General features: G+C 46.0%; 1 protein-coding gene across 2 annotated transcripts in view; it reads right to left on the bottom strand.

Annotated features, from left to right (window-relative positions):
- Positions 1 to 18,543, bottom strand: part of KCTD1 (potassium channel tetramerization domain containing 1) — a 127,399-nt gene that overhangs the window by 46,792 nt on the left and 62,064 nt on the right. Inside the window, exon 1 of one of the 2 annotated variants that reach the window (XM_083187478.1) lies at positions 41 to 2,067. The exons of the other annotated variant lie outside the window; for it this stretch is intronic. Coding sequence (XP_083043604.1) covers positions 41 to 1,930 — 1,890 coding nt within the window. The 5' untranslated portion in view covers positions 1,931 to 2,067. Of the gene's footprint in view, positions 1 to 40; positions 2,068 to 18,543 lie in introns of those variants that run through there. 2 annotated transcript variants of the gene reach the window in all.

Here is an 18,543-nt window from a genome sequence, read left to right as displayed (position 1 = left end):
GTTTAGGAACCCCACTGACCCGCTCCCCTGTGTATATTACCTGGACCGGGGACACCCCGGAGGGCGAGGTGACAGCGGGCGAAGCAGCCAGTACCAGGTGCCCATTAGTGTCTGGGCAGGGCGGCTGCGGGTCACTCTTGACAGACACCAGCAGGACACAGTCTGAGGGCTCCGCGGACCTGATGCAGAGTCTCTTGGGCGAGGGGGGGCTGCAGGCTTCCCTGTACACTGGCTGGCCGGCGTCGTACCCCAGCGGCCTCTTCAGCGCCTCAGTCTTGAGCTCCTGCAGGCCTCCGTTGGGCTTGGGCAGGAGGCAGATGCTGCTGGGGGCCGCCGGCCTGTGCCTGCTGCCGTTCACACCGTCCAGGAAGTAGGGGGGCCCCAGCTTGGTGCCAATGCCGGCGATGCTGTTGAGGGTGGCCACGGAGACGGCACCGATGCAGTGGTTGGTGTAGGTCTTGGAGAGCTTGGCCGCCTTGGAGAGCATCTGCATGCGGGTGCCCAGCAGGTTCTTCCCGATGGCCTTGTTCTCGTACCAGGTGACGTCCGACTCGCTGCAGTGGTCCCGGGGCCGCTGGAAGAACGCCTTGCACAGCGGGTTGCGCTTGGCCAGGTACTTGACGAAGCTGGCATAGGGGCAGAACTCGGTGCCGGTCTCGTACATGCGGGGCAGGTTCTCCTCGTCCCCTTCCGCGCCTCCCCCGCCGCCGCTGCTGCCCACTACGCCCGGCCCGCAGCGCTTCTTGCCCCAGGACGAGGCGGAGGAGGAGGAGGAGCGGGACTTGTGGTAGGGCCCCAGAGCCTTGAAGTAGACGAAGCGCCGGCCGTCCTCGTCCATGGCCAGCCCGAAGGAGTCCTCCTCCAGCTCCCGCTGGTTCTCCCGGCCCCGGGTGCAGAAGTACATGCAGGTCTCGAACCAGACCTTGTTGAGGAGCCCGAAGGGGGAGGCGGCGCTGAAGACGCAAGAGGTGTAGAGCTTGCGCAGGTCCGCCCGGGTGATGGCCTGCTTCTGCACCACCGGGCCGGCCCCCTGCTCCTCCAGCTTGCGGATGACCGCGGCCAGGGTGAGGTTGGCGCTGCGCAGCTCCGGGTCCTTGGTCAGGTCCAGCGTGCGGCAGTAGGGCGGCTCGTTCAGGTAGCGGTTGAGGGACGAGCGGATGCTGATGAGGGAGGACTTGCTGTAGAGCTGGCCGCTCTTGGAACGCGCCTCGGCGTAGAAGGAGCGCAGCACCCGGCACAGCGCCTCCTTGTCCATGCTCTCGAAGTCCGGGCTCTGCGCCTTCTCGCTCAGGTACTCCCGGAAGATGCGCACGGCGTAGCGGGTGGCCAGCCGGGTGTTCTCGCTCAGGCGGGCTCGCTCCGGCCGCTCGGACGGGGAGCCCGCTGCACAGCCGCCCCCGTCCGCTGCTCTGCCCGCGCCCCCGAACTGCAGCAGCAGCGGCTCCACGTCCTCGGCCACCATCCCGGAGCGCAGGCCGGGTGGCAGGAGCGAGCGCTGCAGCGGGTGGTGGTGCGGGACGATGCCAGCTGCGCGGTCCCCTAGCCGGGTGTACGGGGAGTCCAGCAGCGGCCCGTCCTCCCACTCGTCCAGCGGCATGTCATCCTCATCCTCCTCCAGCAGCAGCAGATCGTCCTCCTCCTCCTCATCCCCGGTGATCTGGATCTCCTGGATCTCATCATCCTCATCCTCCTCCTCTTCTTCTTCTTCTTCTTCTTCCTCCTCTTCTTCTTCTTCTCCGGCGCTGCCTGGCTGCAGGCGGTGCTGTGCGGACCGGGGCTGCCCCTGCACGGGCTCGGTGTCCGCGGTGCCCGGGGTGCAGTCCCCGCTGCCAGGCATCCTCGCCATATTGCCTGTGTGTGTATATGCCTGCTGCTCTGTCTGTGCGGTCCGTGTGCCGCCTCTCCTGCCTCTGCCAGGGCCCGGGCGCATGCGCTATATTGGACCGCAAGTGCCTGAGTGTAATGACCTTCACAGACCGGGGGGAGGGGACGGGGAGGACGGGAGGCGGCTCTGGAGACACCGGCTCTGTGCCACTGCCCGGAGGGGGGGCTGGCTGTGTGTCTCACAGGCAGAGAGGATGGTGCACCAGGGAGGGAGCTGGCAGAGAGGAGGCTGCACTCTATACACAAGTATAGATCACACATGTACAAGTATTGAAGTATATGTGTGTGTGGCTTTGTATACAGAATTCAGAGGCAGGATCTCACCAGTCTGCAAAAGAAGAATGGTAAATGCCCTGTCTCTGGACTCTGGATACAATATATATATATATATATATATATATATATATATATATATATATATATATATATATATATTTTTTTTTTATAATGGATTATACATACACGTGTATGTTGGGGAGTGTAGCTATTGTGTTACAATAATGTGTAAATGCTAAGGGGGCTATTTATGATAGTGACTTATAAATAAATGATAATATCAGATTGTGAACCAATTCAATTTATCAACTGGCAACATGCTAATGTAGTACCATGTTGGGATAGGCTTTGCTGCATCCCTCACAGATAAAGCTGAATACACACTAGGGGGCCAGTTTATTATTTGATATTTGAGGGTAAATCCCAGAAAACTATTTTCTGAATGTATCAGGAGGGACTGCAGCAGGGATCAGATTCCTCCTGCACTGCCACCGGCTGCATCCCCTATAGCAGGCATTTCCAAACTGTTGCCCTCCAGATGTTGTGAAACTACACACCCCAGCATGCCTTGCCAGAGTCTTAGCATTCCCTAATAGCAAACTGTGGCAAGGCATGATGGGACTTGTAGTTTCACAACAGCTGGAGGGCCGTAGTTTGGGCATGCCTGCCCTATAGGTTACTATGGGGGATTCAAAGATGGCCAAAATTGGGCAGCATCGCTTTGGGTCCCTGGGCTACCGCCATTCCAAAATGGGCAGCAGCCCATTGTAGCCTATGGGTTATGGACCGCACTGCCCCTGCATGCGCAGACCCCCCAGCGCCCAGCTGAGTGCATTGCAGGGACGGACTGCTTTTGGAGCCATTCCTTCACGTGGGGGATTATGCATTCCCGTAATAGGATTGCATATTACAATGCAATCCTGCAATATTCCACGCAATCCTTAATAAATGGGCCCCAAAATTACACATAAACACTGCGATGGTCATCCCGATTTTCCTTTAACTCCCGGTAATTGATATAGTACATTCACACTATGCTATCAAATCATCGAATGATATAATGTATATCATTAGGTCATTAATGATACATATGTATATATATCAGTGCATACACACTAAAAGATATGTAGAAATCGTTCCCAATATCTATCGAAATCGACTGCAATGCAGTCAGATGAGACGATGCAACAAACGATACACGGGAGTGCACCACAGGGCATACGCACAAGCCGATGTGGATGATTTCTCCAAATTCAGCTCAAAACGACAAATCGTCCAAGTTATCAAATAGTGTGCTCCCAGGTGAGAGCTATGTGATGGTGAGAGGAAAACCATCCTTAGCAAGGCTTGTGCATAATGAGCATGCCTTACTGCAGTGGTTCCCAAACTTTTTAAATCACGGCACCCTAGAGCATCAGAATTTTTTTCACGGCACCCCTAGTCCAAAAGTTTCTTATTCTGTAAATTGATTTGTATGTCATACATGGGTTTATTTATGGATGAGGGACAGGATTAGCTTCTGTTTGTCCACATAAATAATTTCTATTGCCTCTAGACCACTAATTCAAGGCACCCCTGCAAGTGTCCCAAGGCACCCCAGGGAGCCTAGGCACACAGTTTGGGAACCACTACCTTACTGTATATGATATCAAGCAACACAATGTGATATTTACTGCATCCTAATAGCCACCAAAGATAAACATACAGTAGGCATGTAATTAATTCAACAAATAAGATTTGGTTACTTAATGGCAAAATCACAGGTATGTCTCGGGTATCTGTGTGATATGTTTAGACACACAGTTCCCAGACACACAGGAGTATGCAAAAAAGTAGCCAAAAAATCAGGCACACTTTAAATCCAACTGCTATAAATTAAAACATTAAATTGCACACATTAATAAATGTACCGCAAATTAACACTTGCTGCTCTCAATTGGGGACTTCTGTGAACCCCACAGAAACAACCAAAATGCAAATTACCAAAAAGATAATAAGAGAGCGCACCAGTGATACTATAGTACCTGATAATTAATAATCAATGTATTCACAATTAATGGTCATATTAATAAACAATATAATTTTTTTTCTTAAAAAACAAATTAATAGACAGGTCAATAATACCCTTCCAGGGACAATGGTATTTTAAAGAATCGAAAGTTTGGCGATCGTGGGGTGGCGTTAACAATTGGGGTGGCCATTTCACACTTTTGGCCTCTGTGGCCCATTTAACATTGTTTCCTATGGAAAAATCGGGTCAATTGAGGCATTGAACAGGAAAATCGGGTCAATTGAGACATTTAACATTGTTCCCTATGGGAAATCGTGGGCATCGCGTCGGTCGCATCGCACCCGATTTTTTAGTGCATGCAATGCCCGCGATGGGCGCCCTTCTAGGTAAAGAGTACCAAAAGTTGTAATCCAAAAATATCAATCGCAGACCTCTCTGCCCTTGTATATGGCAGTTTCCTCAGAAGGTCCTTCTACCTTCTGAGGAAACTGCCATATACAAGGGCAGAGAAACATGCCGCAGCTCCCGACTGAGAAAAAAGGATATAAAAATATCCAAAAAAAGGCGCTGGTGTATGAGTGTGCTTGGCTAATAAAGCAGCAGTCTAAAGAAAGGGGGAGTCAGCCCCAATACAATAATAAACAAGAAAGGAAGTGGACGACTGCGCTAGGTGGATGTAAATAATCTAAACACAATGAATGGAAAAAGGTCAGGTGTATAATGAAAAAAAGTTGTACAATTTATTAAAATTAATCACATATAATAAAACACTAAAAATAAGGTAAAAAGTGACACTGATAGTTATATTCACCCTTGGTCGGTCATATGAGTCCAATCCAGTTGGTAGATTTTTAGAATTTGTAATCCATTTGGAAAAATTGGATGGGTGGATCCACACCTGACAATTTCTTGTAGCAATAACACAAAGTGAGGGGCCAGTTCACTTTGTTAATGGACCGCAGAATTGATGAATTGGGAACACCGGTAATGTGGAGAATGGTGGAACCTCTGCATTCAGATCGGGCTTGATTAAGGGGGTGGCGTACCTCCAGATGTTGTGGAGCCACAGATCGAAGTCCAGGGAACCAAGGTGTAACATCCACTATTGGTGCATGCGGTGGTATTGATGAGAAAAGTTCTGCTGGGAGTAAAATTCTCCCGGTGGCAGGTGCTGGATCCAAGGTGTTGACACAGACCGTGGGTGTCGATTGCTGGGGTGGTATCAGGTCACAGTAGCTGCACCTACGCGTTTCGCTGCTCTGGGCAGCTTTTTCAAGGTGACTTAATAGGGAGACTGGTGGGGTTTAAATACCCTATACAATGAATGTAATCATACACACCTGACCTTAATTGTTTGACATCCTATATCGATAATATTAATGAAAACCTGAAAATCTGCATTGGGAGGAGACAGACCCATTACTATAAACCTCATAGGCAATGTTTACCATGAAAAGTTACCTTTGTTTCAGACAGAAATATCTCCGGTTTGTGGATCGTATCTGACGGAAGTATGCTGTTTAACCGAACTTCCGGTGCTTGGAACGCAAGCGACCGGAAGTAGTTAGGTTGTTATTGCTGTGCCCCGTTTTTTTGTGTGTATATAGGGCATCATGGATGCGGCTCATACGTTCCGTCCATAGCGATATCCTAGGCGGAAGTGATTCGCTTATGAGACGCATAGTAAACGGAACCAATCTTTATATGGAACGCATATCGCTGTTCCTAATGTTCCTTTCAGTTATCCTCAAATGACGGTCCACAAATGGAGATATCTCTGACCAGAGAGGACCAATATGTATACATACTGAATAAGTTTATTACAGTTATTTTTTATTATTTTACTAATAACACATATTTCTATTCTGGTATGTATCCGAACATGGTTACCATAGTAACCAAAGAAGGAGAAATTATGTTATCATAGACAGGAGCTATGTATCAAATTTATCTCATATACGGGTTCTATTATATGATCCATATTGCAAACATAGACAGTGTTTCAAGATATAAGTTTATAAAGACATGCAAATATAGATACATATATATTTTTATACGAGGTTGTATATTCAGAATGGCAAAAATACAAAAAAATTCACAAAAAACACGAAGAAAGTCATGAGAGACATATATATACAGGAGACACGTAATGAATAAAAAAAATAAAAAAATGAATAAAAAAAAAAAAATGAATAAAAAAAATAAAAAAATAAAAAAATAAAAAAAATAGAAAAATAGAGGCTCAAATAATTGCATTCAGTTCAATGGCTTCATTTAGCCCGTCAGGATGCACTGATTGCATCTTAAACATCCAATAGACTTCCTGCTTACAGAGTTTCTTGAATCTGTCCCCCCCCCTGATGGTATGTGGAATACGTTCTATGCCTACTATACTAATTTCTTTTGGATTACCTTGATGTTTTTCGGCGAAGTGTCGCGGGACACTGTGTGAGGGTATTTGTTTAAGGATGTTTCGCCTATGCTCACAAAATCTAATTTTAAGTTTCCTGGTGGTGCGGCCAATATATTTGAGCCCACATGGGCATGTCAACATATATATAATAAAATCAGAATTACAATTAATATGAGTTTTTATTGGGTATGTAGTTCCTTCATTATCAACTACTTGTGTAATGGGTTTATGAGGAATGTATGCACAGGTTATGCACCTTGTGCTTCCGCATCTGAAAAACCCTTTAGGGGAGGGATTAAGCCACGTATCAGTAGGGTCATTTTTTATTTTGCATGATTCTTCTGTTTTTTTGATGAAACTTGGTGCTAAGGAGCTTTTAAGAGTTCTGTTTCTTTTGAAGACAAACCTAGGTTTTTCAGGTAATAGGTCAGAAAGGAGGGGATCTTGTTTGAGTATGTTATAATTTTTGCTTATTATTCTTTGGATTTTAGAGGAATGGTTATTGTATGTGGATACAAAAGCCATCTGATATTTATTTTGTTGGTTACTGATAGCAGGAATTTTTTGGAGCTGACAAGGGAGGAGTTGTGATGATTTTTTCTCTAAAAGTTTGTTTCTATCTAGGGATTTGACTTCCCTAAGTGCTTTTTCAAGTAATGTTTTGGGGTATCCTCTAGATTCGAAAGAGCTCATCATTTCTTCCGCCTGTTGGTCGAATAGATGAATATCCGAGCAATTTCTAAACAAACGGAGAAATTGGCCCTTTGGGATCCCCTTTTTCCAGGGCATATAATGCGCACTGGAAAAATGTAGATATGCTGCTGAACCTACTTCCTTGATGTAGTTGGAAGTGGTAATCCTGCCGCCAGATGCTTCAAGGGCTATATCCAGGTAGGAAATGCGGTTCGGGTGAAGGGTGTGTGTAAATTGGAGATTGTAAGTGTTTTTATTAAGGTGATCAACGAAATTAAGTGCTGTTTGTGTGTTCCCATCCCAAATAATAAACAGATCGTCTATGTAACGGCCATAGAGGACCAGGTTCGCTGCGAAGTTGCTGTTCCAGATCAGTTCTTGTTCGACTTCGCCCATGTATAAATTTGCATAACTGGGTGCGAACCTGGTCCCCATGGCCGTCCCCATCACCTGTAAAAAGAAAGTGTTCTGAAATAAAAAATAATTGTGTTGGAGAATGTAAAGAATGGAGTTAGTGAGGAATCTCTTGTGTCTATCCCCCAGGTCTCCATCCAGACGTCTGGATAATGATGGAGACCTGGGGGATAGACACAAGAGATTCCTCACTAACTCCATTCTTTACATTCTCCAACACAATTATTTTTTATTTCAGAACACTTTCTTTTTACAGGTGATGGGGACGGCCATGGGGACCAGGTTCGCACCCAGTTATGCAAATTTATACATGGGCGAAGTCGAACAAGAACTGATCTGGAACAGCAACTTCGCAGCGAACCTGGTCCTCTATGGCCGTTACATAGACGATCTGTTTATTATTTGGGATGGGAACACACAAACAGCACTTAATTTCGTTGATCACCTTAATAAAAACACTTACAATCTCCAATTTACACACACCCTTCACCCGAACCGCATTTCCTACCTGGATATAGCCCTTGAAGCATCTGGCGGCAGGATTACCACTTCCAACTACATCAAGGAAGTAGGTTCAGCAGCATATCTACATTTTTCCAGTGCGCATTATATGCCCTGGAAAAAGGGGATCCCAAAGGGCCAATTTCTCCGTTTGTTTAGAAATTGCTCGGATATTCATCTATTCGACCAACAGGCGGAAGAAATGATGAGCTCTTTCGAATCTAGAGGATACCCCAAAACATTACTTGAAAAAGCACTTAGGGAAGTCAAATCCCTAGATAGAAACAAACTTTTAGAGAAAAAATCATCACAACTCCTCCCTTGTCAGCTCCAAAAAATTCCTGCTATCAGTAACCAACAAAATAAATATCAGATGGCTTTTGTATCCACATACAATAACCATTCCTCTAAAATCCAAAGAATAATAAGCAAAAATTATAACATACTCAAACAAGATCCCCTCCTTTCTGACCTATTACCTGAAAAACCTAGGTTTGTCTTCAAAAGAAACAGAACTCTTAAAAGCTCCTTAGCACCAAGTTTCATCAAAAAAACAGAAGAATCATGCAAAATAAAAAATGACCCTACTGATACGTGGCTTAATCCCTCCCCTAAAGGGTTTTTCAGATGCGGAAGCACAAGGTGCATAACCTGTGCATACATTCCTCATAAACCCATTACACAAGTAGTTGATAATGAAGGAACTACATACCCAATAAAAACTCATATTAATTGTAATTCTGATTTTATTATATATATGTTGACATGCCCATGTGGGCTCAAATATATTGGCCGCACCACCAGGAAACTTAAAATTAGATTTTGTGAGCATAGGCGAAACATCCTTAAACAAATACCCTCACACAGTGTCCCGCGACACTTCGCCGAAAAACATCAAGGTAATCCAAAAGAAATTAGTATAGTAGGCATAGAACGTATTCCACATACCATCAGGGGGGGGGACAGATTCAAGAAACTCTGTAAGCAGGAAGTCTATTGGATGTTTAAGATGCAATCAGTGCATCCTGACGGGCTAAATGAAGCCATTGAACTGAATGCAATTATTTGAGCCTCTATTTTTCTATTTTTTTTATTTTTTTATTTTTTTATTTTTTTTATTCATTTTTTTTTTTTATTCATTTTTTTATTTTTTTTATTCATTACGTGTCTCCTGTATATATATGTCTCTCATGACTTTCTTCGTGTTTTTTGTGAATTTTTTTGTATTTTTGCCATTCTGAATATACAACCTCGTATAAAAATATATATGTATCTATATTTGCATGTCTTTATAAACTTATATCTTGAAACACTGTCTATGTTTGCAATATGGATCATATAATAGAACCCGTATATGAGATAAATTTGATACATAGCTCCTGTCTATGATAACATAATTTCTCCTTCTTTGGTTACTATGGTAACCATGTTCGGATACATACCAGAATAGAAATATGTGTTATTAGTAAAATAATAAAAAATAACTGTAATAAACTTATTCAGTATGTATACATATTGGTCCTCTCTGGTCAGAGATATCTCCATTTGTGGACCGTCATTTGAGGATAACTGAAAGGAACATTAGGAACAGCGATATGCGTTCCATATAAAGATTGGTTCCGTTTACTATGCGTCTCATAAGCGAATCACTTTCGCCTAGGATATCGCTATGGACGGAACGTATGAGCCGCATCCATGATGCCCTATATACACACAAAAAAACGGGGCACAGCAATAACAACCTAACTACTTCCGGTCGCTTGCGTTCCAAGCACCGGAAGTTCGGTTAAACAGCATACTTCCGTCAGATACGATCCACAAACCGGAGATATTTCTGTCTGAAACAAAGGTAACTTTTCATGGTAAACATTGCCTATGAGGTTTATAGTAATGGGTCTGTCTCCTCCCAATGCAGATTTTCAGGTTTTCATTAATATTATCGATATAGGATGTCAAACAATTAAGGTCAGGTGTGTATGATTACATTCATTGTATAGGGTATTTAAACCCCACCAGTCTCCCTATTAAGTCACCTTGAAAAAGCTGCCCAGAGCAGCGAAACGCGTAGGTGCAGCTACTGTGACCTGATACCACCCCAGCAATCGACACCCACGGTCTGTGTCAACACCTTGGATCCAGCACCTGCCACCGGGAGAATTTTACTCCCAGCAGAACTTTTCTCATCAATACCACCGCATGCACCAATAGTGGATGTTACACCTTGGTTCCCTGGACTTCGATCTGTGGCTCCACAACATCTGGAGGTACGCCACCCCCTTAATCAAGCCCGATCTGAATGCAGAGGTTCCACCATTCTCCACATTACCGGTGTTCCCAATTCATCAATTCTGCGGTCCATTAACAAAGTGAACTGGCCCCTCACTTTGTGTTATTGCTACAAGAAATTGTCAGGTGTGGATCCACCCATCCAATTTTTCCAAATGGATTACAAATTCTAAAAATCTACCAACTGGATTGGACTCATATGACCGACCAAGGGTGAATATAACTATCAGTGTCACTTTTTACCTTATTTTTAGTGTTTTATTATATGTGATTAATTTTAATAAATTGTACAACTTTTTTTCATTATACACCTGACCTTTTTCCATTCATTGTGTTTAGATTATTTACATCCACCTAGCGCAGTCGTCCACTTCCAGCTCCCGACTGAGGTTCGGTAAGGAGTTATAACAGTCGGCTCTTCCCTCTATGTGAATTGTGGTCACCTAGTTCTAATTGGGTGCATTCACTATATAAACTATTAACAGCGAGTGTCATTATTATGTGGAGTGTCAAGTCTGGACTGTACTAACAAATGGCTTGTGGACTTATAAAGCCAGCCAATTAAGGCAAGCGGTTACATGATCACCAGCGTCCACTAACTACCACTCCTTATTGACCCTTGAGAGGTCTGGGATTGATATTCTTGGATTACAACTTTTTATACCTGAGGCAGAAATACTTAATCGAATAACACTATTGAGCCAGAATACAATCGTTATTTCACAGATCCTAATATATGGAAAAGGCTCCTGTGATCTTCTTTAAAATACCATTGTCCCTGGAAGGGTATTATTGACCTGTCTATTAATTTGTTTTTTAAGAAAAAAAATTATATTGTTTATTAATATGACCATTAATTGTGAATACATTGATTATTAATTATCAGGTACTATAGTATCACTGGTGCGCTCTCTTATTATATTTTTGGTAATTTGCTTTTTGTATGTAATAAATTCAGGCTGAATACTTAAGAAGAAAAAAGATAAACTGCGCAAAAGGAAATACTAATATTTCAATAAATTTATTAAAAATAATATTCACTTATACAATTGGTATGTGGCCACAACCTATAAAATATTAGGACATAAAACAAAACTGCCTTAATAAATTTAAAAAGACATAACATCCAATTAGACTGTACTATTCATCAATCACAAATGGCTCAATGCTGATTACCCTGTAAGTTAATAAAACAGGTTGTTGGGTTAGTAGGCTTTTTTGTAAATGTATTTAGATCCAGATAGTCCATACAATCAAACCAGTGGCAATGATAGCATATTTCAGATTTGACATGTGGTGTTATTAGTAGCAAGCCATCAGGTTTATTGCAGTAGTTGTCTGGCCAGACATAAAAAAAAATTGGTAAAAATGTACCTTGTAGACTTGTAGCAAGTTACAGTCCCTTGTGCCTCCCAGTTGCTGGAACTGAATTTCCTTAGTGAGTGCAACTATATCCGGAGTAGAACACTGAAGGCTGAATACTTGTTGTCTAATACAATGTCTTACTTATAATTTTGAATTATACTTTGCACCTGCTGAAGCAGTCTCTGGGCAATCTAGTAGAATAAGAGAAGGGGTGGGCAATTATTTCAGCTGGGGGCCACTTAATACGTCCAGCAGATATTCGATAGCCACACTCCAGAAATAGGGGGTGTGGTCACTCAAAAGTGGGTGTGTCTTTGAATGTATTGTAGCACACCATATACCCCAGGGACGTGCAGGCAGGGGAGGCAGAGCCTCCCCTGTCATAATGATGAAAATAATAAAAAGAAGATATTTATATATCTTATTTTATTATTTTCATCATTTCTACCTCTCCCGCTGCCTCCCACCCTCTTACACTGCTGCATGTGAGGGTGGGAGGCAGCGGGAGAGGTGCCTCCCACTGTTAACATTAAAACTCCGGGGGGGGGGGCAGGGTGCAGCAATGGGCTGTAAAAAGCCCATTGAAAATGAATGGGGAAGCTGCACTTATACTGGTGCCGCAATGGGCACCAGTATGAATGCACGCCCCCAGATATTATTGGGCCGCTGGGTCCGCTGTCCAATCACACACATGCAGGGCCTGGAGAGGATGCAGCAGCGTGGCCAGCGGGAGTCCGGCGCCGCTGGGAGAAAGCCACCGCCACTGCCTAGGAGAGGACAGGTGAGTCCGCTGGGGGTGGGGGTGGGTACCGGCGGCTGCTGCATTCCATGTAGCACTGTGTCCGGGCCTGGCCGGGGGGGGGTCAGTGTCTCCCCCGGCAATGACCTCACCGCACGTCACTGATATACCCCTTTTACACATCATGCAACACAATAGTAGGCTCCTTATACATACCCCTTACATATTATGATGCACAGATTGAGCCAAAAGTCACATTATGCAACCCGGAACGAGTGAAATTTCACACTGAAGTAGTAAATATTCACATTATTCCGAACACAATGAGCCAAAAGTCCACACACCAGCTCCCCCTTAGTAATGCCACACACCTGCCCCTCTTTAGATATTCCAAACACCTGTGCGCTAGCCTTGAAAAATGGCGCTGATTGCAGCCTCATGCAGTCACAGTGACTCACCCATCCTCGGTGGCAGTGCTGTAGTGATATTCGGGGGGCGGGCAGCTCGGTGCTACTGTATGCTGCTGTATGTGTGTCCAATGGCGGCTGTGTGTGTGTGCACAGCGTAGACCTGCTGCCTTTCGCACATGCGCCACAGGCTGAGCGTCAGCTACACAGGACTACGCCACGTACACACACAGCCACCATCAGACACACATACAGGAGCATCGAGTGGTGGGACAGTCAGGAGCTGTTCGCGGGCCGCATGTGGGCCAATTGTTGCCTACCCCTGAGTAAGAGCCATAAGCAGATAGCAGTTACATTAAAATAAATAATAATAACAATATTTATATAGCACTTTTTTTCCCAATAGGACCCAAAGTTTAACAGTCGATATATTATCTGGCTAGTGTCCGTGCGGCTCCAAACCACTGCCATCTGTTGGCAGCGAGTGAAATTATATCTACTAGCTTTCAAAGCGTTTGCTTTGAGCAGGCTTACTAGTATAAATATAATACATTGGCTACAATCCGTCGAAATGACGGCTTCTCCAATACACTTTAACTTTAAGGTGTGACAGTTTTTACTTTCACTTTGAGCTGTGACAGTTTTTAGCCCACAACTGTCCACCCCACCCCCAATCCGCTCCTATCTCCAATATCTGGAGGTGATTCAGATCTGTTCGCTAGGCTGCGTGTATTTGCAGCCTAACGAGTAGGCGCCTACTGTGCCGCCGCACATCACTCACCATCAAATGATTGTTCTCCTGTTTGTAGATAAAAGTCAGCCTAAATCAGTGGTTCTTACTCTCGGTTTTCAGGATCCCCCAACAGTGCACGTTTTCCAGGTCACCCGGCAGGTGCACAGGTGCACTCATTTTTCACTGACACATTTTAAAATATCGCAGGTGGAGCTAATTATTTCACTTGTGATTCTGTGTGGAGACCTGGAAAACGTGCACTAGGGTGGCCAATCCCGGGATCAGCGGGATCCTGGGATTGGCCCCAAAATTTCCGGGATTTCAATCGATTTCGGGATTAGACTGCGCATGCGCAGCCTAATGCCAGGCAGAATCTGAGCACTCACTCAGAAGTTGCCCGGCTGTCCTCGACCCGGCGTGCGGCCTGCACAGCGTGATTAGGTAACAGGTCATGCTGCGCAGGCCGTAGCACTGCATCACCAGAGTCGGAACCCGCTCGCCGCCGGGCCTTCCCCAGCTGCCTGCCTCCTCACCGATGCCGCATGCCTCAGCGCTGATGCTGCCTGCTTCCCCCGCTCCCCAAAAGTAAGTGTGGAACCTGCTTGCTGCCAGGCCACCCACAGCCTGTTTCTGCACCGCTGCCACCTGCCCCCCTCCCCCAAAGTCAGTCTGTGTGGGGCACAGGGGCAATTTTCTTTTAGGCATGCCAATTTCGGGATTGAGCATTTTTCAATCCAGATTCCCGGGATTGAAAAAATGCCCCGGGATTGGCATCCCTAACGTGCACTGTTGGGGGGTCCTGAGGACTGATGTTGAGAACCACTGGTCTAATTGGAATTTTAACCTGGCCGCAGATAGCCAAATTCGGTGCCGGTGCTAACGTCATGTGACGTAGTTTGAATCACCCCCTCTGTCTTCACAGCTCCCTCTTTCTACATCCGATTGCTTTCAATTCCTGTTATGACATGTTTTAGCACACAACTGAGTAATTTGGTCCATTGAGTGGCCTTTCGTGGTCAGTGTCAGTACATCACCTCATAGAGGTGATGATTAGTTAGCTTTTTATGTATATAGATCAGTGGTGTTAAACTCATGGCCCTCCAGCTGTGTGGAACTACACATCCTAGCATGCCCTGCCATAGATTTTCTATAATGGATTGCTAAAACTGTGGCAGGGCATGCTGGGACATGTAGTTCAGAAAGCCATAAGTTTGACACCACTGATATAGATAATACTTTTGTATTTAAAACTGTTTAAAAGCCCTAAATCTATAATAGAAAATTCTCCTGTAAAGCTGAGTTCACATTACATGATATGCAGTACAGATGGTGTAATGGTTAGCATTACTGCCTCACAGCGTTGAGGTCATGGGTTCGATTCCCACCACGGCCCTAACTGTGCGGAGTTTGTATATTCTCCCCGTACTTGCGTGGGTTTCCTCCGAGTACTCTGGTTTCCTCCCACAGCCCAAAAATATACTGGTAGGCTAATTGGCTCCCAACAAATTAACCCTAGAATGTCTGTGTGTGTGTGTGCGTGTACATGTGGTAGGGAATATAGATTGTAAGCTCCACTGGGGCAGGAACTGATGTGAATGTTCAAAGTAGGAGCCTACACACTGGGCGACTATGCATACACACTGAGCGGCTTTCCCCCAGCGCCGACGGATGGGGGAGGATGGCGTTGCATAGCGGAGCGATATGAAAAGCCGTCCTGAAAGCCGCTCATCTGCTGGTATAACCGATAAGCGTCTTTCCCAGCCATGATGCGGGAGCGTACAGCAGCGCTCATCGCCAGGCCATACACACTGGGCTTTGAGCTCAAAGCTGCTCAAACTTGTTGTTTTGAGAGGCTTTCAGTGTGTATGGGCCTATATTCTCTGTATGCGCTATTTAATAAACTGTTAATAAATAATAAAATATGCTCCATGTGGGAGATTTTATCAGTGTTTTCCCTTGAACTAAAAGACGAATGATATAGTGCATACACACTGATCGATATAATTAACAATGTTGTTCAGTGACATCATCCTGTCACCACTCTGCACATGCAGTTGATGATATAGTTAAAACTGAGTTGCATGTACAGATGACAGAATACCTATATTGAGTGTAAACAATGAACAATATTACAAGCGATATTGCTCAGAAGGGTCAAAATAAGCATTATCGTATAAAATATCGCTTAGTGTGTAAAGGCCGCCATACACTATGCGATTTGGCCCCGATTTCACCCGATCCAGATGGATCGGGCAGTGAAATCGGACCAAATCGCAGGTTTTGACACCCGGTCCGACCCGATGCGCGGTCCCGTGCGCATCGGGTCAGAGTCGGGACGTCGGACCGGCTGCACATAAGATAAATCTTATGTGCAGCCGTGGGGACTCTGAGGACGCCGGCGAGGGAGGGGGGCGGGAGACGCCGGCGAGGGAGGGGGGCGGCAGGGGGAGCCGGAGCAGGGAGCTGTCATGCTCCGTCCGGGTAGGGGACACGCCGCTAGTAGTGCGGACGCTGCGGGGGACACAGGCGGCAGTGACATAGAGCCGGGCAGGGGGAGCCGGGAGCTGTCAGCACTGAAAAAAAAAAGCCCATGATTGGCTGAGTGGTTCCTGATTTACTAAGCAGCCGTATAGAAAATACGGCTGCTTTTATCCACGAAAATACGGCAGAAAAATAGAACACCATTTTCCTGTCGTATATCTCGTCAGATCCGTGCAGGCTGCGGTGTAAAAATAAATAATATAAATAAAAAACCGGCGTTGGGTCCCCCCCACAGCCGTAACCAGCACCAGGCTGACAGAGCCTGGAGCCGGTAATTAAAAATCAGGGAACCCGACAAATAAGGGTTCCCTGATTTTTAACAACCAGCCCCAGGCTCCTGCTCTGGGGCTGGTTCCCAAAATACGGGGGACAAAATGAGTAGGGGTCCCCCGTATTTTAAGAACCAGCCCCAGGCAAAACCAGCCAGCAGGGTAATGCCACAGCCGGGGGGAAACTTTTTATGCAAGTCCCCCCGGCCAAAGCATTCATCCCTACCGACTAGTCAGCCTGGCCAGGGGCCCTGGGGGAGTGGGGACCCCCCCAATAAAGGCCCCCCCCTCCAGGACTTACCTGACCAGGCTGAAGCCTGGTGCTGTCCCCGATGCCCCTGGGCGGTGGGCATCGGGCTGATTCAAGTGTAAAAAAAAGATTAAACTATTGTTTTTTACTGTGGCACTACAAGTGCCAGCAAGCCTCTCCAGCAAGCTGGGACTTGGAGAACCACAAGTCCCAGCCTGCTGGGCATTAAAGGGCCCGCTGGCACTTGTAGTTCCACAGTTAAAAAAATAGTACACAAAACACACTGACACAAATTTTAAATAAAAGTTTAATACACACATCACACACACACTGATACTTACCTATCTTGATCCCGTCGGTAGGTCGTTGGCTCCGGTGTCGGCGGCTCCGGTGTCGGCGGCTCCGGTGTCGGCGGCTCCGGGGTCGGCGTCCTGTCTGAAGAAAATCCATGGTGGACCTGTGGAAGGAAATCCTACTCACCAGGTCCTCCATGGATGGTCTTCTGTCTTCTTTTCCAGGGCTTATTTCTTTATCTTCTTTCTTTTTTCTTCAAGCTCCCGGGACTTTCAGAGCTTCAGAGATGTTTCCTCCTCGACGTCTGGACTAAGAATGAATTCTAGCCAATCAGGAGCAAGTAAAGTCGGCTCCTGATTGGCTAGAATTCATTCTTAGTCCAGACGTCGAGGAGGAAACATCTCTGAAGCTCTGAAAGTCCCGGGAGCCCGGCAGCGTAAAGAAGAAGAAAGAAGATAAATAAATAAGCCCTGGAAAAGAAGACAGAAGACACAAGACCATCCATGGAGGACCTGGTGAGTAGGATTTCCTTCCACAGGTCCACCATGGATTTTCTTCAGACAGGACGCCGACCGCGGAGCCGCCGACACCGGAGCCGCCGACACCAGAGCCAGCGACCTACCGAGGGGATCAAGAAAGGTAAGTATCAGTGTGTGTGTGATGTGTGTATTAAACTTTTATTTAAAATTTGTGTCAGTGTGTTTTGTGTACTATTTTTTTAACTGTGGAACTACCTGTGCCAGCAGGCCCTTTAATGCCCAGCAGGCTGGGACTTGTGGTTCTCCAAGTCCCAGCTTGCTGGCACTTATAGTGCCACAGTAAAAAACAATAGTTTAATCTTTTTTTTACACTTGAATCAGCCCGATGCCCACCGCCCAGGGGCATCGGGGACAGCACCAGGCTTCAGCCTGGTCAGGTAAGTCCTGGAGGGGGGGGGGCCTTTATTGGGGGGTCCCCACTCCCCCAGGGCCCCTGGCCAGGCTGACTGGTCGGTAGGGATGAATGCTTTGGCCGGGGGGACTTGTATAAAAAGTCTCCCCCCCCCGGCTGTGGCATTACCCTGCTGGCTGGTTTTGCCTGGGGCTAGTTCTTAAAATACGGGGGACCCCTACTCATTTTGTCCCCCGTATTTTGGGAACCAGCCCCAGAGCAGGAGCCTGGGGCTGGTTGTTAAAAATCAGGGAACCCCTATTTGTCGGGTTCCCTGATTTTTAATTACCGGCTCCAGGCTCTGTCAGCCTGGTGCTGGTTTCGGCTGTGGGGGGGACCCCACGCCATTTTTTTTAATATTTATTTATTTTTATATTTTTTTTTACACTCTGCAGCCTGCACGGATCTGACTGATCCGTGCAGACGGCTACAAATAATTCGTATTAGCGGCCGTAAATACTGCCACTAATACGAATTAATACAACATCAGAGGGTTACAAAGCAGTCGTATATGACTGCTTTGTAAATGACCCTCCG

The sequence above is a fragment of the Crinia signifera genome, chromosome 5 (genome assembly GCF_055691185.1).
Source record: "Crinia signifera chromosome 5, ASM5569118v1, whole genome shotgun sequence".
In the NCBI taxonomy this organism is placed as follows: Eukaryota; Metazoa; Chordata; class Amphibia; order Anura; family Myobatrachidae; genus Crinia; species Crinia signifera.
This window is presented reverse-complemented; position numbering and strand designations above follow the sequence as displayed.